The 23,955-nt window shown below is 36.6% G+C and overlaps 3 protein-coding genes across 6 annotated transcripts; 1 reads left to right on the plus strand and 2 right to left on the minus strand.

Annotated features, from left to right (window-relative positions):
• Positions 1 to 6,423: 6,423 nt before the first annotated feature.
• LOC132794986 (cytospin-A) lies at positions 6,424 to 21,386 on the minus strand. 2 transcript variants are annotated; one of them, XM_060805360.1, is made up of 10 exons: positions 14,501 to 14,607; positions 11,325 to 12,353; positions 11,112 to 11,252; positions 10,324 to 10,500; positions 9,018 to 10,257; positions 8,806 to 8,951; positions 7,912 to 8,031; positions 7,461 to 7,845; positions 7,125 to 7,399; positions 6,424 to 7,055 (listed from the first exon to the last, which is right to left on the minus strand). In XM_060805360.1, exons 2-10 carry the CDS (start codon positions 12,150 to 12,152, stop codon positions 6,966 to 6,968), a joined length of 3,402 nt encoding a protein of 1,133 aa, XP_060661343.1. In that variant the 5' UTR covers positions 12,153 to 12,353; positions 14,501 to 14,607; the 3' UTR covers positions 6,424 to 6,965. The 2 variants fall into 2 exon arrangements, with proteins under 2 accessions (XP_060661343.1, XP_060661344.1); XM_060805361.1 differs by lacking the exons at positions 11,112 to 11,252; positions 11,325 to 12,353; positions 14,501 to 14,607 and adding exons at positions 20,424 to 20,609; positions 21,242 to 21,386.
• Positions 21,387 to 21,470: 84 nt separating this feature from the next.
• Positions 21,471 to 22,039, minus strand: LOC132794989 (uncharacterized). The gene has a single exon (XM_060805366.1). The coding sequence runs from the start codon at positions 21,911 to 21,913 to the stop codon at positions 21,569 to 21,571; it is 345 nt and encodes a 114-aa protein (XP_060661349.1). The 5' UTR covers positions 21,914 to 22,039; the 3' UTR covers positions 21,471 to 21,568.
• Positions 22,040 to 22,282: 243 nt separating this feature from the next.
• On the plus strand, positions 22,283 to 23,916 carry LOC132794988 (vacuolar protein sorting-associated protein 37C). Of its 3 annotated transcripts, none has more exons than XM_060805364.1 (4): positions 22,283 to 22,599; positions 22,652 to 22,979; positions 23,037 to 23,188; positions 23,250 to 23,916. In XM_060805364.1, exons 2-4 carry the CDS (start codon positions 22,709 to 22,711, stop codon positions 23,442 to 23,444), a joined length of 618 nt encoding a protein of 205 aa, XP_060661347.1. In that variant the 5' UTR covers positions 22,283 to 22,599; positions 22,652 to 22,708; the 3' UTR covers positions 23,445 to 23,916. The 3 variants fall into 3 exon arrangements, with proteins under 3 accessions (XP_060661347.1, XP_060661348.1, XP_060661346.1); XM_060805365.1 differs by having other exon boundaries at positions 22,660 to 22,979; XM_060805363.1 differs by having other exon boundaries at positions 22,286 to 22,599; positions 22,672 to 22,979.
• The last annotated feature ends 39 nt before the right edge of the window (positions 23,917 to 23,955 follow it).

Consider the following 23,955-nt stretch of genomic DNA (forward strand, 5'->3'; position numbering starts at 1 on the left):
GAGGTGGGGAGAACAAGAGGACAAACATGATAAGCAGCAGCAGCACAAAGGGCGACACAAAACAGAGCCGGAACAGATCAAATGATTTCACTTGCACTCTGACTGTATTTTGTGTTTATTAGCATGATGTCTTTAGCTCTGATTCCGACTAAATAAAAAAAGATTTATTTTAACATATTGTTCAGGTCAACGGGTACTTTGCTGTATCCATAGATCTGTATCGTATAATTGAAGTATTTTATAGAAGTAGCTAATTGTACTAGATATAATATAATATTTAGAACGTCATTGCATCGTTCACTTTTTCATAGCATACTTTTGGGTTGAGCTGGAAAAAATAATTTTGGTAGATAAAAAAATCATCAAATCAATTCATCTTCTTGTATTGAAACTTTTGTATTCAAAAAAACAAAAATAAGAAATATATGAAATACATGAACAATTATTTATTAAAAGATACTTGAAAAACCAATTTTCTATATTTAAAATTCTTTTAAGAATTGCACCTATATTATAATAAATAAGCTTTCAAATTACCTTAAATATATATATTAAATAATTTGTATAAACTATGAATTTTCTATAGGAACAAAAATTAAAAGTAATATAGACTTTTTTAAGATATCACAATAAATTCAATCATATTGATTAAGTTGAAATTTTTAACATTTAAATGTTGAGCGAATATTCAACAAATATTATTATTGAATAAATTGAAACGCTCTTAGTTGACTTAATAATAATTATGTTATGAATTTTATTTAAAAGCTTTATTATTTTTGGTTTTTCTAGCTAATTATGTAATGAATAAGTTAATGTCATAACAACATGACTATAATATTATTTGAAAATTAAAATCATAAATCACAGAAGAATTTAGTGTGCAGAAATTCAATGCTTAAACTTAAATCGAATTTAAATATTTTAAATATAAGAATACGAAAATCTCTAACTCTTTACTTAGAATCTTATATGTTTACAGCGATTTCTTAAACAACTAAATTTATTTATTGAAAAAGGTTAGATATATCTATATTAATATTAACTTATTTCTAAAGCCCCTACAGCCTTTGGCATAAGCATCTAAATTAAATATAAAAAATAGATCAATTTAAATTGAGTCTAAAGGTAAAACAATTGTAGAATATACTAAATTGAATACTTAGTTGATTAACTACTATTCGATATAAAGGAGATACTCTTAAGAACTGGGAAAACATCTTCAACTCAATTGCAACTCAGATATTTCGCCAACACAACAAATTGGGCTATTCAAAAGGCAACTTGAGTTTGAGAATTTATTGATCATTAGCTCAACTACGAAGTGTTGTATCTATTCTTCAGATGATGCATTCAATGCAAGGGGAAGGATGAAGCATAAAGAATGAAGGCAATTCAAACACTCACTCATTGTCAATGGACTGCGAGTAGTTGACTTCTTTACTCTGCTCTGCTCTTCTCTTCTCTTCTTTTTTTTAATAGTGCTGCCTCAGCAACAAGAACAACAAGAACAACAACAATGGCTGTGAGCAATGTGTCATGCTTGTTGATTTGTAAGGATGCAATGCTGCCCGCCGCGTTGTCAATTGTATTGACCGGAAAATCATAAAGCTCTTTGTGCCCAGCTCGAGTTGGAGAGTTTGCAAGAAGAGTGAAGGAGATAGAAAGACTTGAGAGAGGAAGTCAAATGGAAGCAGCAGCGTCATGCCATCCGATCGAAACTCAACTCAATAGTGGGCTCTGGTCATTTAATGTTCCATCATCGTCATCCTCATCGTTAGTCCATCTTCAGGCAAGTAGTATTTCAGTTTTGTTCGAACCGGAAATGTTGCCCAGCTCTCATTCAATCTTTGTCTGTTGCTCTTTCATTTTTCTATTACATGATTTTATAATCCTTTTTAATTTTTTTCCGTCTGTAAAATCTCTGGCCTTGCTTCCGCCGCAGAAAGTTGTTCTTTATTATGGAAAACTGTTTATAAGTTGACAAGCAGTAAACAGGATTTCGGAAACGCTAAGAATTTTCCGACTTTTTCAACTTGTCCACCAACAGAAATGAAAACGAAAGAAAAGGGGTCGCTGATCGAAAAATTAACATTCAACTATGACAGGAAGTGAACTTACAGAATGTAGGTGTATGATTGTGTGTGTGTATGTGTCTGGTCTGGTTATTGGGGAAATTGGAACAAGTGCGTAGAGTATTATGACACAATTGATTTTAAAGGCCAGTTGTCATGCTTTGTTCTTGTGTGGCAACAGAAATTTAATGATATAAAATGCAAGATTTATAATTTTACTCATTTTCGCGTTCAAAATTTATCAACTATTTATTTGTTCTTTAATTTAAGGATAGTTATATAAATATATATAATATAATTCAAATTTAATAAACATTTTCATGAATGATTTCAATTAAACATTAAATACGTAAATTCTATACATAAAATATAGATACTATAACTAAACTGAGAGAAAAAATATAGATTGCTTATTTAAGCTAAATTTGCTTTTTAAGATTAAAAATATATATTTTTAAGACTCACATCTTTCTGCCGAAATTTGTTATTCTGGATAGGAAATAAGATTGCAAATCTTGATTTAAAAACTTTTGCGAACTTAAGAAAAAATCTTGAAAAAAGATGTTCAGATAGAAAATATCTTAAAACAAGATTTTGTTCTTTGTTTTTTTTTTATTTCGTCTGAATTTTAAAATGTTAAATATTGATTTAAGATTTGCATTCTTATTTCATTTTTGAGATTTTTCTATTCTTGATATAAGAATCTTGAATTTCAAAATTGGGCACTCTATTTTTGTTTGTAGAATTTCAATATTGATTTAATAATAAACCTTCTCAGTTCAATTTTGATATCATATAATTGAAATTCAAGATGGTATTCTTGATTTTAGCAAGTTTTTCCATTCAGTGGAATTATTTGCTAACAATCATTGTAAAATATAATGTTTGGAAGTAAAAAGTAAGCATAAAAGAAATGCATTTTTTCCAATCTATCTATCTTAAATTCCATAATTATAAGAAGGAACTTCAACTGCTTGGTGAGAGTATAAGTTAAACGATTATGCAGAAGTTTGCTCGAGGAAATGACCCATAAATGACAGCGCCCATAGAAAATGACACGCACACAAAATGATTTTACCCACCATCAGCTACCACCACAATATATGCACTATATGTAAGTAAAGGAGAGGAGAGAAGAGGAGTTGGACACTGACCCAATCCACAAAAACAGAAAAAAGCATATGGCATGGCGCTTATCCATTTATGAGTGCACATTAGCCATTATATTATAGCTTGCTGCCGTTATGATTTACGGGAATAAGTGAAACCCAAACCCAAACCCAAAAAGAGAAAAAAAAAAAGAAAACCCCATCCATCTAGCCATCGTCGTCGAGCGTCGTCCGGTAAGTGCCATCGTTGTGCAGTTGAGTGGAAACTATAGATAATATATTTATAGTAGTTTTGCAGTGTTGTGTGAGTTGCGAGTTGCGAGTGAGGTGCATATTCATTGTCTCTGGGTCTTGACTATTTTTGTATATTAAAATGTTGCCACATTGAAATTTATTTGTCTATTTCTTGATTTATGACTTGGCATTTCTTTTATTTCCAACTGGTCAGCTTCTGTCTGGTCAGACCTCTGGCCTCTGGTCAACAAATGATGCGTCAGCATTCGTATCATCATGCCACGACATGTGCCACACATTAAAAGATAGAGACACTTACTTTCATGCCCGCAACCCGCAGAAGGGTAATCGCTTAATTGACAGCATCTATCTCAGTGACAAAAGGTTGGCACTGCTCCAGAGATCAAACTAAATACTATCTGAATCTATTATACCTGAACTCAATTCCTGCTGCGTGTTGTGGACAGCAATGTGCAGATTTGCAGATACAAAATCAAATAGTACACGAAAGAGTTTAAGCCGCCAGCAGCTGAGCAAATTAATTCCACATCGAAGCTGCTCTAACTAATCTATTTTACAATACTTATGCGTAAATCAACTTAAATTGTAATTAAGAAAAATCTATAAAACATAAGTAAATCATTTCCATACTAATAAAAATGATCATGTTTAATCAAAAAATCTTCTTTCAGAATTTTAAGACTGAAAAGTTCTTTAATCAAGATTTGCTTTATACTTTTCAATCTATATTTTTTCTCTACTTGGAGTTTATCTCATCTTTAATAGATTCCAAAACTAAAACAAGACACTCTTAAATTCAAATTCATGGCAACATTATCATGAATATTAAGAAATAAACAGAAATTTTAAATTTCATATTGAATTAAAGCATCTAAATCTAAATACTGAATAAAACTTCATTGATGTTTCATTTTTATTTTTGAAAATACGTATTTAAATATACAAATATTTATTATTAAGGAGACAACTTTTTTAGAATGATGCCAACTAGTTTTTTAATATTATTTTGAATTTTTCTTAAAGAGTTCAAATTTTATTAGAATAATACTCAAATATATTTTACAAGTAAATGTATTTTAAATTTTAAAATAAATGTAAATATGTAAAGATGTAACTATGTAAAGAAGATTTAATATATTTTATAGATGTTCAATATTTATATATAGACTCATGTAATGTTAAACATTCCTCGCATAGTTGTGTAATTCATAAGATAATTTCTTTATAGCATTCAAACATGCAAAAATTCGTTTAAATTTGAAATTTTTATTACTTTTAGAAAAATATGTGAATAAGAATATATAATATTAATATTCTTCACATTCAAATATGATTTTTATGAATATCTATAAGCTTCATATTATTAATTATTATGAGATTTTAATATATTTTAATTGAAAATAAATTTCAATATGATGTTTACAACATATTTAAAACGGTTTGTGCAAATCTATAAAAAATATATTGTTAGATTAGAGATATAATTTTTAGAAATTACCAAAAAGGAAAAGCTTAAAAAGTCGCCTACCTCACGTTCATTTTGGCAGTTATTAAGTCCTGGGATAACCAATGCTATAGCAGGACATTTGTTTCAGTTCAGTTCAGCTCATCTGTGGAGCTCTCAGCTTGCAGCTTCAGCTACGTTCCTTCTTCGGATGGACAGTTTAACTTGCCACCGAGGCGGTGGCAGCAACAAAAACTTGCCGACACTTATTAGCCTTGAGTACATCAATCATCGGCTTGTTTTAATTTTAAAAAATCGCACGCTGTTTTCCCGAGTCGTCGTCGCCCAACCCTCATGCTGCTCTCTCTCTCTCTCTCCCCCCTCCTCATCCCCCTCACGATGCCAAGCAACGATGCGAGGGGGAGTTGTGTGCGCACGTTTAAGCACTTAATTAAATGCCGCAGGCCACACGCCCCCCGTCGTTGTGGGCGCCATCGTCGTCGTCGTCGTTGTCGTCGTCGACGTCTCGTTGAATCCCGCCCACTGTGCAGCATGTGCGGCATCTCTTTCTGGCTGCCGAATGTATCTCCATCTCTCTATGCAATGGTACTTTGTGTGTGTGTGTGTGTGTATGTGTGTCTCTATGTCTATACCGAAATCCTTGGGAAATTTTCTGTTTGGCACTTAGGGAAATTTTCGTATCATGTTTAAAGAGCGCCATTTTCTTTTTGTGTGTTCTCAACTTATATTTCACTTGAGTTCACTTTGTGATGATTCGTGTGGTTTGGGGTTGGGTTGGGTTGGGTTTCGCTTTCTCGCTTCAAAATTCATTCAACTTAGGCATTTGCCTTGTGGTCTGGCAAATGGCAGTCAGCAAAATAGCGGGGCGAGTGGGAAGTAGACGACGACGTTGCTAACTGGGCTTATCTGTTGGCAGAAATGCTTATGTTGCGGACAAGATTGATCTGTTTAATAAGCAAAACCTTAAATTTTTGATTAAGCAAAGTGTAAACCTTTTTTAATTCGCTTTTATGTGCCACACCATAAAAAATAACATAAGATATTCATTCCCCCACCACACTCTGTGTGCATTTCATTATGAATACAAATTGTGAATGGGGCGTGGCATCTCATCGCCATCAAAATTATTAACTTAACAATGAACTTTTATGATTGCGGAAGATGAGCCAAGTTCAAAGCAACCACCGACAAAATTTTAATGAATTTTTATATGAAATATGTGTGAGAAAGTTCAGAGTAAAGAAATAAAAATGTTGATTACAGCAACAGGTAAGTAATAAAAAAAAATATAATAATAAATAAAATAGAATACATAAAATAATAAAAGAAAACATTTTCCCTTTTAAATATCTTACCAGAAATCCATCCATAAAAAAAAACAACTCGAGTTTTGAATTGAAATACATAAAGTTTTTAATGATTCCATTTATTTTGTTTATAGTATTTTTAGAATTCAATATAAAAATAGTTTGTTGTGTATAAATAAAGATAAAGATAATCATCGTTATTGTTTTCATTGTTTTTGTTTTGCTTTTATAATAAATATGCTAAAGCTAATCGACCATTCATTTTCTCTAGGTCTAAGTATATAAAATAAACTCTAAAATCAGCGTTTAATGCATACAAGTTTGGCCCAACTTTATACCCCCCAAAACTGAATAATCCTGACACAATACAATATTATTTATATAGCTAAATATATATTTATATGAGTAGGGCAAAAGTTGCACGGTAAAAAGAGAACAAAAAAAAAGTACACAAAAAAAATACGTATTACAAATCTAGGATTGAAAAATCTTTTCATTATCTAGGCGAAGATTCGTGCCAAAAAATAGTATTGCTCGGTGCCATGTGAAATGCATTAATACGAGTAGCTTGCTGTATGATAATAAATAGTTGCTAGCCAGCCAAGAACAAAAAAAAAAAACAAAAATAATAAAAGTATGTGTGTGTGTGTGTGTGAGAGAGAGAATAATGCATTTACAAAAGCTACAGTTTATCTCCCAACTGAAGGTTGTCTCTGCCTCTACCTCTGCTTCTGCCTCTGCTTCTGGCTCCAGCTTACGTCTCAAAGTACTTGTAGATAGCTGTGATATAGGACATGACCTGTGTCCAATCGGGTCGCTCGATTTGACACATATCATTGATATTCTGTGCGTGAAATAAGAAACATTATGAGCACAGAAAATGGATGATGAATTAGAAGTATTTTACACTTACCAGCGTGGTGGTAATGCCCACAGATTCGGCGGCAGCAAAGGCTAAAGAAAAGTTGCGCCGCTTATTCACCGGACTGAGAGTATCGTAGGGTATGCGATCCGGCAGATAGGAATGTAGAATGGCGCAAAATGCTAAGCCATCGTTCCACGATGAGCTAAAATTGGTAATGTCAATGTTGCGATAGCCAACCGTCTTATTTTGACACCACTTGAGCAGTGCATTCCGCTTCGAGCCGCCATTCTTGGCCAGCATATTGAGCGGATCCTTGCGCTCACCTAAAATGAAATATATTTCGTATTTCAAACAAATACATCTTTGAAATGTGTTGCTCCTCACCACTCAAGAATGATTTTGAGACGTTGCCAAAACTGAGACTGCCCACAAGAGCGCTGCTTGGCGATTGTCCGCCCGCCGTTGTTAGACTGGGCTGCAAGCTGCTGGGCGTGTTTGGTGTGGAAGGCTGCGATGATGATGCTGATGCTGATGTTGCCGATGTCGCTGCCGATGCCGCACTTGCCGTTGACTGTGTCGACAATTGCTGCTGCAGCTGTGGCGGCTGCTGTGTTACTTTGGTTGGATTAGCTGATGCTGATGTTGCTGATGCAGTTGTTGCCGATGTTGCTGGTGGTGTGGTTGCAGCAGCATTGTTGCTTGCCACTCCTCCTCCAACATTGTTGACATTCACATGCAGATTGCTGCTCTGCAGAACGGGCAAACGTAGCTGCGTAGTCAAAAAAGAGAATTATTCAAAATATATTCATTACAAAAAATAGATTTTTATGCTTACGCTCTCGTGCCAATCACTGGATACGGGCAAAATGATGGGCGTGTGGCCTGCTTCGGGTGTGCCGCTGTTCAAACTGGACGTTGAGCTGTAATGAGATTCCGTCTCATCCGCTTTGCCTTGCTATAAGTAAGAAATCAATATTAGATCGTTTGTACAATAATAATTAAGAGAACAAGAGCTAAAAGGTCGCATAGTTAGTGTAATTTATACGTACAATAAAAGTGAATTTTATTTTAGACCCTAATTTAAATATCTTCTATTATGCATTCTAAATAAGCTGACAGTTAGAAGGCTGCATATAATTTGCCTGTACAATAACTCGGGGTTTTTTTTTAAACCTTGCTTTAAATAACTTCTCTCGTGCATACTAAATTAGCTGACAGGCTAAATTATTAAGAGTTAGAAGGCTGTCATTTATACACAGCATAGTTCATGTAATTTGCCCGTACAATAAGTCAGGGTTCTTGCTATAACTATCTGCGATTTAAGATTACAACTTAATATGAAAACACTGACTTAGTTATACAAATTTTTTGAGATTTAATTGACAATTGGATGTCTAACTCATTGCAAATTTAAATTTCTAATCAAGCATTGTTGTTATAGCAAAATGCAAACTCAAGCTAAGTTTACATTGAGTGAATAAAAATTCAACATAATTGTAAAATTAAGTTTAGTTCCAGTTATAATATAATATAATAACAATATAATAATATAATATATATATATATTATTTAGTAATATACTATAAACAGCTGTCTATTGATATTGTCATAGTTACAATAAAATCAGCCAATGAGTCAATATAATGATTGGCGATATATGCTTAATAATTATAATAGGTTTGTAGGCAAGTGTTTAGTAATGATAAAAGAAATGTAACTTCCAACTTACCGGCTTGTTGTTCTCAATGCTCTCGATGAGCGTCTTCACAGAGAGTCGCGAATCCTGCCGACTGAAGCTGAGCTTGCTGCGTCGCGAGGCCATCTCCTGCTGCACAGTTGATAGCACCGATTGCTGTGTCTCCGTCTGCTGCAGTTCTGTTAGAGAGCAACCACAAAATCAAGTCACGAATAAAGGACTTCTTTAATAGTAGTTCAACTTACGTTGCTTGGTCAACTTTTCGAGCTGCTGCTCGAGCAATCGGATCTTCTCCTTTTGCGTTTTGTTGTCCAGCACCAGCTGTTCGCGTGCGCTGAGCGCTTCAGTCTTGAAATCGTTGGCAACACGCACCGTCATGAGCAGATCGGCCTGAAACTGTTGCCACTCATCCGCCTCCCGTTTGCGCAACTGCGTCTCCTTATCGAGTCGCGATTCGCTGTCGCTCAAATGCAACTGCGCATCGCTCAGATGTCGCTGCGTTTCGCTGAGCAACTGCTGCAGCTGCGCCTTATCCTCCTGATGGCATTTGCACTGCACCTGCAACTCGTTCACACGCTCCTCGAGCGTCTGGCAATCGCCACTCAACTTATCCTTATCCCGTTGCAGTTGCTCCAGGCGAAACTCGAGATGCGAGACAGCGCATTTGGCATTGTTCTTGGCCACCTTGCACTCCTCGGTTAGGCCGGCAAGTTGTTCGCGCAATCGTCGCAATTCCGCCTGGCTGCGTGACCATTGATCCTGCAGCTCAGCCAGCCGCTCCTCTAGCGCATCCTTTTCGCGACGCGCCGCATCGAGGACATCGCTTAGATCGGTTTTGTCGCCACGCGCCAAATCCGCCTCCAATTCCTCGATCTTGGATCGCGCATTCTCCAGCAGCGTGCTCAATCGACTGATCTCGATCGCACGCTGCGATATCTCATCCTTGGCCAGCGACAACTGAGCTTCGCTCTGCTTGCGCTCGGCATTCGCCGCATCCAGCTGCGAGTCGAGCAATGCATTGCGCTCTCGCTGCCGCTGCTGCTCGAGTTGCACAGTGTCGCGGGATTGCCGCAACTCGGCCAGCTCGCTTGTTAATTCCTCCTGCTTGAGCAGCAAGGCTTCGCGTTCCTCTTGCGATGATTGGATCAAATCGAGCAGCTTATTCTCGAGCAACATGAGCTCTTGCATCGTGCTGCGATTTGTGCGTGACTCGTTGAGTTTTTCGGTCTGGCGACAGAGCGATTGAAAGAGCACATCCTTCTCCTCGGCGAGACGTTCGTTTTCGGTTTGTGTGTCGGTCAATTGGGTTTGCAGATCGGCGAGTTCCTGGAGTGTGGCCTGCAACTCCTCGTTGGTTGAATAGTGCGTCTCCTCCATCTGTATGATCTTGTCCTGCAGACACGCTACTGATATCTCGCTGGACGACGAGTGTTTGTCCCAATCGGGCGTAAGACACGGCGTCCCATCGTTGGTCGCTTCGTTGGCCTATTAATATGCAATGTATAACTGATTATAGAATAAATATATATTTATATAGAGTGACACTCTTACTGTGGGCAATGCTATCGAGGCGGGCGCTGAGCTGTGCAAACGCTGCGAATCTTGGATAATCTGTTGCTTCTCGGCGTCCGACAATGGCGAGTTGACAACGTCCCGCAAACGATTGCGCAAAGATTCATTTTCATATTTCAAATTGCCAATTTCCATTTGAGTTTTCTCCTGTTGATTCTGTAATAAGAGAGAAAGAGCGAGCGTTCAGTTCAGTTCAGGTGAGCGAATTCTTTTCCCTCATTTATTGTTGTTGTTGTCGTTGTTGCAACACTGAGTGCAAATTGTATTTAAACTGGAATAAGAATGTTCAAATATCGATCGTTTATGATCTACTTTAAATAAAGAGCAAGAGCTAGAGAGTTGCATAAGTTCGTGCGATTTAATCGTATAATAAAACTGGATACATATTATCCATATTATGCAAATTATAGTCATACAATTTAGCCAAGTTTCAGTTGTAGATTGATTGAGACATTCGCCTGTTAGCTTACTTTTAATGCACACTGTTGAGGTGGCGACAATTTCAATTAAATGAGCGCAGTTTTTTGTTGCATCGCATATATATCGAAACATATTGAATATCAATAAATTGGTTAAAGTAACGAAGCGCAACGCCCCCAGCAGCAGCAGCAACAACAGTAACAACAACAACAACAACAACAACATCAATTGCAAACACAGTAACAATATTAGACGACAATTGACAGCTTTTTGCGGTTAATTGACTGACTGACTGACTGATTGAGTATATGTTTTTTTTTTGCCATGTGATTCAACTGGCTTTTTACCTGCATCTTGAGCAGATCACCCTTCAGTTTGGTCACCTCGCTTTGGTATGGCAACAGCTCCGTGATTCGCGTCTCCAGCTGCAATTGCTCGCGTCCCAAACGCTCCAATTGCGTCTGCAATTCCTGCATTTTGTTGTTAGCCTGCAAACCAAACACGTTTCAAATTTATTCCAATACATGCATTATTTATATGTATTTTGTTTTCATACGCACCTCTAACAGTTGTTGTTGCTGCTGTTCGTTGTTAATGAATTGCAGTTGTTGTTGCTGCTGTTGTTGTTGCTGCTGCTGATAGCTGCTTGCTGCAACAGCAGCAACTGCAACAGCTGCTGCGGCAGCATTGGCTGCTGCTGTTGCGGCGTTGTTGGTGCCGGTGCTGCTGTTGTTGCTGCTGCTACTGTTGCTGGCACTTGTTGTTGTTGCTGTTGTGGTTGTTGCTGCTGCCGCTAATTGCTGATAGAAATCCGCAGCGGCAGCGGCAGCAACGCCGCCATCTTGCAACGCATTGCTGTTGTTATTGTTGCTGCTGCTGCTGTTGTTCGGCGCCGGCGCAGCTGCAATCGAAGTCATCAGTTGCTGTTGCTGCTGTTGCTGTGGTGATTGCTGTGGCAATTGCTTTGGCTGCTTTTGTCCTTTGAATTTTGATTTCTTCTGCGGCAGCGTGTTGCTCAGCTGCTGTGGCTGCTGGCGTAGCTGCTGCTGTTGTTGTTGTTGTGTTGTCAGCAACAACGCTGCCTCGTCACCAACATCGACACCACGTTCGTAAGTCGCCTCGTGATTTGAATAGAATTTTGTTGTTGCTGTCGTTGTTGCGTTGTTAACTTGTTGTGCTTGCAACAGTTGCTGCTGCTGCTGCTGCTGTTGTTGCTGCTGTTGTTGTTGTTGTTGTTGCTCATGCGCCGTGTTGAGCGATGTGCTCGACTGTGACTTCTGTCGATTGTTGTTGGAATGTTGCTGCTGTTGCTTGTGCGTTGAATTGTTGGAGGAGGCAGAACTCGAGGTTCCTTGTCCTCTGCGGAATAATGATTTTAATTTAATCATTGTGTTGCAATTGTTATTAACTTTGCTCTCGTTGTTCTCGGTGTTGTTGTTGTTGCAAAACGTAAATCATTAACTTTTGTATGTATTTTTTATTGTAGTCGAGTTTGTTTTTTATTTTTTGTTTATGCAGTTCGTTGTATTTTTATGTTTATTAATATTTCGTTGTCGTTCGTTATAAATTAATCGTTATCGCTTTCAAAGCTGTTATCACAAAACACACACACACACATAAAATTTATGATAAAAACAAAATATAAAGACTTCTTTCATTTGCTCTGCAGAGAAAGTACAAAAATTTCTGCGAGACATTTTCCCATTTTTGCCATTGCAAGTGAAATAAAAAGACACACAAAAAAAAAGTAAAGCGAGCGCAGCAAACCGATGAATGAAAGTTCAAAGCAGATGCTAATAAAACACAACGCGCGTCTCTTGTCTTGTGTTGCATGCCAAACAAAAAACAAAAATAACCAAACGACAACAACAACAAAAACTCGTTTTATGTTGTCGGCTCTGACAATCGCATTGCATTGTTGTTGTCGTTGCTTTTGCTGTTACGCCGCCGCCCCATAGAAAGGGTGTGTAAGCGAGAAGGTCGAAGCCACCATGAATGTGCCGCTTGCTCGCTCGCTCGCACACTCGCAAGCTGCAATAACAGCGTACTGTTCTGTTAACTAACATGCGTCGCGTCAACAGTGCGTTTTGTACTAAAAACAAAAACAAAACGCAAAACCACAACAAGCACACTCATTAAGTATGCTGTTAATAAGAAGGTAATTACAAATTGAAATGCAAAGGACAACAATGCCGATTGCAACGTCAATGGTGTCTAGTTTAAAAAATCGCACGTAGCTAAGTGCACGCATACACAGGCATATGCATGTGCTATATGTATTCATGTGTTTGTTTTGTTTGTGTTTGCTCATGTGGTTTTTGTTTTTGTGCTGCTATTTTTTTATTTTCTGTTTTCATTGTCATCATGTGGCCTGCGTATGGATTACTCATTCGTATATACGAATTGAGAAATTGAAATGTGCATTAAAGACAGACGACGTTGACAACGACAGCGACAACGATGGGGAAGTACTGCTTGAAGTCATATAGATAAACATACGCACACACATGCGCATCATATGTTTGTATGCATGCGTATTGTCCATAAATGACACTGCTTCTTCTTCTTTTCTGCCGTCTATGGCCGGCCGGCGCTGTTAAGGTTACCCTGCGATCAGGTTGCGCTCACGCTCTTTACAGGGCATGACGTCACATCTGTTCAATGATCGCTGTGACTGTTGATAGCATTGAAGAGTAGTAGCAATAAAATACTATAACATATTACAAGCAATTTTGTGACGTCGACGTACACACAGCTTGTTGTAACCTTTTTTGTTTACATGCAATGACTTCCCACACACAACAATCTACACGCAAATTTGTGTGTTTTTGTTGAAAAGGCTTTTTAAGGCTTTCAACTTTTTTTGACAAGACAGCGACACATTTAAACTGAAGCACAAATAGCAAAAGGCAACAGAAAATACAGAAAATAAAACAAACATGACATCATTGCACGCGAAAATTTCGGATTATTTCATTAATTACAAAACAAGCTAGCGAGTTTTATCTTTTTTCTTTTTTTTTATCAGGTGCGTGGGTCATTTCACACAATGAACAAGAATGAGAGACAGAAGTATGGTAAGGCAGTTTTAGGTTTATCTGATGTTTGTCTTTTTTGGCGATAATGCGCTAGGCTATTAGATAATTACATATTTTGCTATCATACAAAAATGAAGGTGGCTCGTGAGCTTGTTTTTTGCATTTCAATGCTAATTGAATATACAAATACACAAATTCACGTATGTTTTTAGCACACACACACACGCGCGTTTTGCAACACTACATAAATGTTGCAAAGGAGTGCAGCAAGAGCAGGATGCAAGACTTGCAAACACACACATGCACTTTAAGCGGAAACTGTTGCTGGGGTAACAACAAACTTAACAGCTCGCTGTAAGTGAGAGGAGAGTAAATTAAATAAAAGTAACAGCAGCACTTGAAGAATGTCGTGCACACAGAAGAAGAAAAAACCAAGACAACAGCAGCGCTTGAAGCCGTTGCGACCGCTTAACAATGAATTGAACACACGCACACATACACACTCACGCATTTACAGAGGTATTTTCGTATATACAGGGGAGACACGTACACACGCCGCTCTAGCTTTCGATATGTGTACTCACACACATACACACGCACGCATACACTCTCATTTAATTGTTTGCAGCCAGCAAAGGTATTTTTTTTTTATAGAGGTTTGTAATTTTTGCATCAATTTTATTTGCACACACACATACCGCACAGTGTGTGTTAGCCATACAGTTAGAACGTATATACAGTTAGACTAAACACAAAGTCGTACAAATAAAAACAAACAAAGCGCGCACGAACGTAAAAAAAATAACAAAAAAAAAAGAAAAACAGAGCTAAGAAACTGACAACAAAACGCGAACGCGACGCGACGCGCGTTTTCTGAACGAGCCAACTGTAAACGGTGTGACCGTAGTTTGCAAGCGCAAAATGTTTGCTTTTTGGAGCGCGCGCGCATGTTAACAACAGCGCTATGTTACTTATGTCTGCCAACAACAGCGCATGCGTAACACGTTGCCCAACACTGTTGTTGTTGTTGTGAGCGAGCCGCTTTACAGCACTCAACTCAACACGCGGTGAATTTGACAATTTCAAAAAAGGGTAAGGTAGAAACAAGTAGTCTTGCTTTTGTTTTCTGTTTGTTAGTATCTTAGGAGCAATTGAATTTTATTGTGATTAGGTTCGGTCGAAATATTTGTTTGTTTATTCCATTTTTTGTTGTTCGATTTTCATGAAAATTCTACCATTTAACAATTAATAATCAATTTTTTATCGAACGATGAACGCCCCAAAGCAGAATAACGCGCCCATTGCTGAGGACATTGCTAAAGATATAGACGATGATATGCAAGTTAGCGACTTATTCGAAGGCGGACACAAATTGAGTGCCCTCGAAAATATTGGAACATCCCTGACCACGTTATGGAGCAATTGTGCGATCAATGGCATTCCAAGCAGAGAAAACCTTGATAATCACGATGGCAAGTTCAACTCCTTACTATATATATATATATATATCTGTTGAATTAATCAATATGTGCATTTATAGTGAAAAAGAAGACCAACAATGCTGCCAAACAAAATGGACTTGGTGCCGTCACGTAAGTTTCGAAATCTTTAATCTTAAAACAATCGACTTTCTTCTCCCTCACACACAGCTTTTTACCTTTTAATGCAATTTAACCGGAACTCAATTATGCGACATTCATACATATATAGTAAAATTAACGATTAATTATCACAAGTGATAAATGAAAATTACCAGTTTCCGGTACATATTTTTATAAAATAAAAATGCGAATGAATATAAAACAAGAAGAAATAAAGTGCAATCTTTTTAATACACTTGCTGTTCTACACGAAGTGAAGGATGGAAGATTTGATCCGCGAAGACTTATGAAATTAAAATTTGTTAAAGAATATAAATTAATAATAATAGCACGTTGCAGTTCGCTAAATTTCTCTCTGATCTTTAATCATCAATAATAATTTAATATACGATTATTGGAAGACTTTTCGATTTGAAATAAATTGATCTCAATCTTAATTGACTTTCTCCTTTACAATCTACAAAGATTCTTCAGCAGCTTTCTTCTAAACTTTGGAGGCAACCCTCTGGCAAATAGAGAAGCGAATGCAGAATGCAGAACCGGCAAAGGCAACGTTGATGTATCGATTTCACAGCGTTTGTCGGATTAGCGACGTGGAGTTTATTCAAGGTGGAAAGTCAGGCATGAACTTTTCCCAGGCGATAGGGCAATCAACCAAAGAAGAGTCCGAGTCCGAGCCATTGGCTGGAATGTCTTAATAGATGACAGTTCAGTTTCAGTTTCTTTCGATGCTGTGATTCTTGCTTCGTTCTCTACAGAGCCAGAGCAAGAGGGCAGAGGGAGGCAGCGAGGTTAGAATAGAGACAAGCGCCTCAGGTAGACAACCGGTAGATTACTTCTGATGTCTCTCTTTTGCTTTTGCTTTTCCATTTCAGTTCATTTCGTTTAGTATCTTTTCTATTTATACCCGTTAGGGTCAGAGAAGGGTTATTAAGACTTAATGCCAGTCGCAAACAATATGATTATATGAAACTCTAATTCCAAAGTTTACCATAAACTATTCGATGATTATGATTATATGAAACTCTAGTTCCAAAGTTCTACATAAACTATACGATGATTATGATTATATGAAACTCTAATTCCAAAGTTTACCATTTACTATACGATGATTATGATATGACATTCTAGTTCCAAAGTTTTACATAAACTATACGATGATTATGATTATATGAAATTCTAATTCCAAAGTTCTATATAAACTATACGATGATTATGATTATATGAAATTCTAATTCTGAAGTTCTACTTAAACTATACGACGATTATGATTATATGAAATTCTAATTTCAAAGTTTACCATTAACTATACGATGATTATGATTATATGAAATTCTAATTCCAAAGTTCTACATAAACTATACGATGATTATGATTATATGAAACTCTAATTTCAAAGTTTACCATTAACTATACGATGATTATTATTATATGAAATTCTAATTCCAAGTTCTATATAAACTATACGATGATTATGATTATATGAAATTCTAGTTCCAAAGTTCTACATAAACTATACGATGATTATGAAGTTCTATTTCTTGAAAAAAGATAGTCGATTTCTTTGATTTAAAATAAAAAAAATACCCTTTTTTATTATTATATTACATTTTTAAAATATGGTTTTCAAATGTGTTCTATTTCAAACTTTCCTTTTTTTGTCGCTAAAAACATAAGTGAGATTTCTAATAAAATTGTACTAAACTTTTTTGATTCTACAAAATATCAAAGTATTTTAATGACCTCAAATAAATTAGTGGTTGATTTTTCAAAACTTTTTCTATAATTTTTTGTTACCACAAAATACTAAACTGAATTTTTTGTAGGCTTTTCTCTCCATATCAACTATTCTAAATTATTTAATGACTTTTTAGGTATCTCATAGTCGATCAGCTTTCTTCCACTGTTTTTTTTTCTTCTGTATAGCAGCTGATGCTGTGGTCTGGTAACTGCGATAGCTTCTGCTGCTGCTGCTGCGTGAGCTTATCAAGCGACCCGCAGATAGACCAAAGAGATAGACAGATAGAAAGAGGGGAAGAGGGGGAAGGTTGTTGGTTGCGCGGTTCCGGAACCACAAAAGCCACAAACCGCGTCGGCTATTTGCGGTTTTCTGCATTATTTCGTTCTGTTGTTTTTAATTCTACAAACGTCGCTGTTGTTCTTCTCATTCGCTTTTTTTTATAGTATGTTTATTGTTTAGGTTTTGGTTTTGGTTTTGGTTATGACCAGCTCGACTTCGACGTCGTCGTCGTCGTTGTTGTTGTTGCTGGGGTCTATGACCATCTGAAACACGAACGAACACAACGTCAGTTATCGCAACAGCGGTGATAACCACCGCATAAGGTGCTTGCTTCCAAAACCCTTCCCCTCCCTCTCCCCCTCTCACACTTCTCCTTCGTCGCCTCGATCGCAAGTCGTACTAACGGATCGCATTACGCCTGGCACCGACTGTGGAGGCACCTGAGAAACCCAGTGGGCAGTTAACTAGTCGAATAGTCAGACAACCAGAGAGTCGAACAGTCAGAGACAGTCGGCTAACCAGCGAGCATGACATAAGTATTTAAAAAACACAAAAAGCAACGACTTAAGAAATGCAAGAAAGTTGCGCTGCAACACAACGAAGTCTCAATACACTAACTAGTTGCAAATTACATATACTTTGATATCATTTTGTTGTTTAAGTAAAAATAAAGATCAACAACAAGTTCGATTTAGATAATTGAAAAACTAAAGAAATTATTACCAATGAATGTTACGGAAAGACGAACGAACCGCTAATAATTATCTATACGATATAGTAATCCGATCAAGCTGAACTTAATATATGCTATTAAAAAATACAAATACTTTGATATATTTTTGTTATTTTAAAAACATCAGCAACATGTTATATTTAGATAGTTTACAAAATGAAGAAAATATCACCAAAGAAAGTTGCGAACAGACGAAAGAACTGCTCTATATTATATATATGATATAGTAATCCGATCAAGCTGAACAAATACAAATACTTTGATATCTTTTTGTTTTAGTAAAAATAAAGATCAACATCAAGTTCGAGTTAGATAGTTGAAAAACTAAAGAAATTATTACCAATGAATGTTACGGACAGACGAAAGAACTGCTCTATATTATCTATATGATATAGTAATCTGATCAAGCTGGACTTAACATATGCTATTGCAAAATCAAAAATATATCTATGCACCTACTTTCGTATCAAAAGCTTTACCACTCAATGAGTTATTGCTGTGAAAAGCGACGGACAGACGGACAAACAGCTTTATTTATATAATATGTAATACTATTAGCTAATGTACAGATCGGAAACAAGTTGTATTCCAATAACTTGTAAACTGAGCGAAGAAAGTCTCAAACAAAGCGATTTAGTGATCATGCAAATTCGTAAGATTTTCTGTAAAGAGTATGACAAACCAAACTCTAACACTCAGTCCATGAGCATTCACTCGTGTGAGCAGCAAAATATTTGTTTGTTTGTTTGTCGCTTTGTCGATTTCTTTACGTGTATTTGTGTGTGTTACGCTTTGGTGCGCAGGGTGTTGCGCTATAATTTGGGGACTATGCGTTTCAACGCCAGCTTTGATTAATGTATTAGATAAAAATAAATATTGTATTATATTAAATTAATAATAACTAGTTTTTCAAATTTTACTGTTATCGATAAGAAAATCCTTAAGCAATCATCTAATAATTCATTATTATTGGAAAAAAATTAAAAATAATATCGTACTTAGATTGAAATTTAGAAATGCGCAAAAATTTTGAAATAAATGTAGGAATTGTACAAATATAAAGTTCTGACTGATTTGATTGTTATACAAATTGATCAAAGTTATAGAGAAATAAGCAATTCCACTTTCATTGATCGCGACTTATTTGACGATCTCAGCTATATTTTTTAATTTGAATAAGCTTTGCTATTTTGTCCATCAAAATGCGAGTTATTGGAAGAATTTTCACAAATGCACTTTAAGAGATCGTGAATAACTTGAGGTTCTAGTTATTTTATTCTTTTTTAAGAATAATAATTGAAATTACGAATAATAATTCACGATCTCTTAAAGTTAAAAACTATGTTTGCCATTAAATAAATAAATTCATTATATTTCTATTTCAAATATTTACTGAGAATTGAAATCGATCATAAACTGTTATCGAAGAGTGTCGCAAATTCAAGTTGACAACCCTCACGATCCCCGCACTCCGCAGAGTTGCCTGGTTCCCCATTCCCACATTCCCCATCCCTGATTTCGATTCCGCCAATTCCCTTTCCACCGTTTTCATGCTCGAGAAATGTGCCTTGTTGACATGTGTGTATGTGTGTTTATGTTTGCGTGTTGTTGTTGTCGTGTTGTTGTGTTTATCGCACGCTTTGTTCGCATTTCTACCATATGCTAAACATTTCGCGGCGCTTTTTTATAACGCGTTTTTTTTTGTATTTTATGATTCGATTGTTGTTCATAGCCATTATAATCCGTTTTCCTTTCGTTTCTCGAGCACAACTCACAGCAATAAGAAAAAAATAATAATAAATACAAAATACAAACGAGATACAAAATACGAAATAAATTATTTTTAGAAAACGGTTTCATTTTTTTCTTTTCTATGTAAAAATAGAAACTAACGCTATTGTTGTTATACTTTTGTTGTTGCTATTGTTGCATTTCTAAACTCAGCTCATTTCTGTTGAAATTTATTCATTGATGTTGCTGTTGTTGTTGTTGTTGTTGTTAATGATTTACGTTTTGCTTATTAATGTTTTTTCTTGTATTTTGCTGTTGCAGCTGTCTCTCGCCATCTCTCTCTGCGGCTTAGAAGCAGAAAGTGAAGTCGAAAAATTTCACTCAAATTATATAATTAATGAGTTTTTAATTAACTCTTGAAAACTCAATTTCGCCAGCCAGCCAGCAAGAAAGACAGAGAGAGCAACAGCAAAGAAGGGTCAAAGAAAAGAGAGAGCGATATACATTCATACATATGTAGATTGTTTATAACTTACCCGCAAGACAGAAGCAGTAATAATCAATCAACGGTACACACACACACACAACACAGCAGATGTGTGTGTGTGTTCTGCAGCACTTGCACTTTGATTTTGTTTTTGTAATTGCCAACACACTGAAATGCCGTTAGATGACTGCGACGTTGTTGAACACTTGACTCTCTTTTCCAACTGCTGTTTGCACTATGAAACACACACATGGAATGGAAAGAAGAGCATTTAAATAGCATAAATTTATATAAAAAAAAAAAATTCAAACAAAAAAAAAACACATTTTCCACTCAGCTGCTGTTGCAGCAGTAGCAGCGACGTCGGCGTCGACGCCGACAGCGGCGCGCACGTTAATTGCATTAGAAATTCGTATGCGTGTCGCGAATGAAGCCTTTGCAAGACATCAAAACAACAACGAAAAAGAAATGCAACTAATTAGCAATTATTTGCAGCTTGAGCGACTTTTTCTCTTTCGGCACAAAAATTCCAATTAGACAAGAGTATTGCAAATGCCATTTGTTGTTGGTCCCGTTATTTCTCTGACACACACACACACACTCTAACACTGCGACGCGCCGCGACAATAAGGAGCAAAAGAGGAAGAGGAGAGCAGACAGTGTGACCTCGCTTGATAGCCAATTAATATTCATTAAATAAATTTCGATGATGCTGTTTGCAGTCTGCAGTTGTTGTTGTTCTTCTTTTTGTGCTGCTTGTTCTTATTCTTATTTTTAGATGCAACACGACCTACACAACAGCAGCAACAACAACTGCAGCAGCAGCAGCAACGCAGTCACGAAGAAGGATTTAATTATTACACATACACATTCAAATTTCAATTCTTCACTAGAATTTTGTTATTATTATGTTTATTTCAATATTATTGCCGAGCGATAGCGATTGAGACGTTGAGTCTGCATGCAGCGCGAACGTTAGCAGCCTTGGCTTTGCTTGTTGTTTGTGTTTGTTTGCTGCTGAGCGTCAGCAGCGGCGTCTGTTTCTGTTTGCGTTTAGCGACCAGTGTGACCGTATCGCGTTTACGTTTTAAGGGCAAATAATAAACCAAATCCAGTATTCTCGTTTCGCTTTTGCACGTTTATTTAACAATTACCAAAAAAAGAAGTTAAGAACTAAATTATAAATTACAGTGCTTATTCTTTGACGCGCTTGGCTTCAGTAGCATCGAATGGCACCTCCTCTACTTTGGAGAAACCGCTGATACGTATAATTTTGCCAGTGCCCTCCACATTGAGATGCTTGGCAAATTGTTGAGCCGGCGAGAGAGCCGCTTCTTCAGCCGTTTTGTAGCCATAATACTTGGCCCAATCATTGCGACCCGTGTAGACCATATAGCAGACGAGTCCAAATGCCTGCCAAGCCAGTATCGCGTATCCAATGCTGAGGCGGCGCTTCCACAATTCTGCGCGATTCTCCGCTATGGGATTTGTGTGACGTCGAACAAACCGTCTCAGCCATTTCATCTCAAACAAGGCCATTTTCCGTAGTTTGTATTATGTAAACAATTTTATTTACGAATCGCGTTGTGCGGTGAACTTCAAAACAGAAAGAAATGTGAAAACCGCAATCAGCTGTTCACCACAAGAGATGAACAACACTGCGCTGCTTAGTGATGTGCAACTGTCAAAAGCAGTGATAAAACTATCACGATTCTTATTGTGATTTATTTTGTTTGCAAAATATTCACAAAAGTTCTTTGAAATAAATTAAAATCATATCAATTAACTTGTAAAAAAAATAAATCCAGAAGTTATTGACCAAAAGACGCATTTATTTGTTTTTCTAAGGCCTTAAAAACAATCGTGTGATTTAACATGAACAAAAATCACAGTCGCATCTCATCTCTATTGCGCATAACACTCACATAACAACAGAAGCAAAAATATAGAAGCTTCTCAATTAATTGCAATTATATTTGGCAACAAATCAATTTATTGTTGATGTGATAACTAAATAGCAATTAAATAATAAACAATCGCATCACAGTGGCAAGTGTCTTATGTTTTGGGCCAAAGTGGCAACGCTATATTGGCAAACAAACGGTGCTTCATAGAATGCAATGCAGTTTTTTTTTTTTTGTTATAACATAACACTATACCAAAAACTCCCAAAACTTTGATTTAAAATTTTGCAAGTTAGACAACTTAATGCAAAATTGCAATAGGTGAGTTAAATGATGCTGTAATTAACATAGCACATATGTTAGATTTTTCTAGTAATAAAGTCTCGCCTGTAGAACCTCTGCAGAATTTTGAAGTTATTTCGGCTGCAAGATGCCTACTGCGCAGCAGACGCCACAGCAGACGCAACAACAACAACAACAACAGCAACAACAACAATTGACCAATGAGGACAACAATGGCGTCAATGAACTCAAGTTAGAGGATGACAATATGCCAAATTTATCAACACTGTCACTGGATGAGCTAAAGCAGCTCGACCGCGATCCCGAGTTCTTTGATGATTTCATTGAGGAAATGTCAGTGGTGCAGCATTTGAACGAGGAACTCGACTCCATGATGAATCAAGTGGAGAACATCTCACGTAAGTTGTCATCGTCATTTGGCATTGCACACGGTTTAATTGTTCTGAATCGCGCAGGTGAAAACGAAAGCAAGGGCTCACATCTTGTGGAGCTCAAGCGGCGGCTCAGTGATGACTATACGGCGTTAAAAACGCTAGGTGAAAAGTGTGACCAGCTGAACAAGAAATACTTGAAGAAATCCGAGGAATATGCCCCACAGCACATCAGAGTAAATATTGTTCACTAAACCCACACAACATATATACTTACTATTTGTGTTGTTTCTGCAGGAACTATTGCAAATTGCTGCATCCAATGCGGATGCGGATTGCGATCGGCATGTGGAGCATTTTTTGAATGGCAAAATCGATGTGCAGACATTTCTTAACACTTATCAAAGCTCGAAGAAGATTAGCGCAGAGCGCAAGGCCCGCGAAGAACGTCTTGGCACACAATTAAGTGCACTAGAGCGTGCGGGCATCTAAAATAATAAACGAGAGTTTCGAGGATTTTTGTCTATATAGAATTCTCTGTGCTCGCGTTCTTTGCTCATTTGCCCGTTGTTTTTGTGTTTTACCCCCTTAATACAAACAATATATATATGAGAGAAATGTTGTTCTTCGCAAAACCGCAATATGTAGTGATTAAGGTTTTTAGCAATTTAATATGTAGAACAAACAACGCGATAGTTATTTATAATAATAGTGTATATGTAAAGAGATAATAATGCTATACTACTATGTATGTACATCTTAAGTCGTTAGGGCAATCAAATTATGGTTTTTTTAATTGTATGGAATTTGTGTAATAACCAACCACAACCAAGATTGTATTGTATTTAATTGTCGTCGATAGGCGACGGTCCAAATAACTTATTATCCAACCGAATGTATGCGTATGTACCAAGGAAATATAATGTGTATGACTTAAATATATGTATTTACAAAAGATTTCAAATAGTTGCGTCTTTCATATTAATTCAACAAGTACATTTAA

This window comes from Drosophila nasuta, chromosome X (genome assembly GCF_023558535.2).
Source record: "Drosophila nasuta strain 15112-1781.00 chromosome X, ASM2355853v1, whole genome shotgun sequence".
NCBI lineage: Eukaryota > Metazoa > Arthropoda > Insecta > Diptera > Drosophilidae > Drosophila > Drosophila nasuta.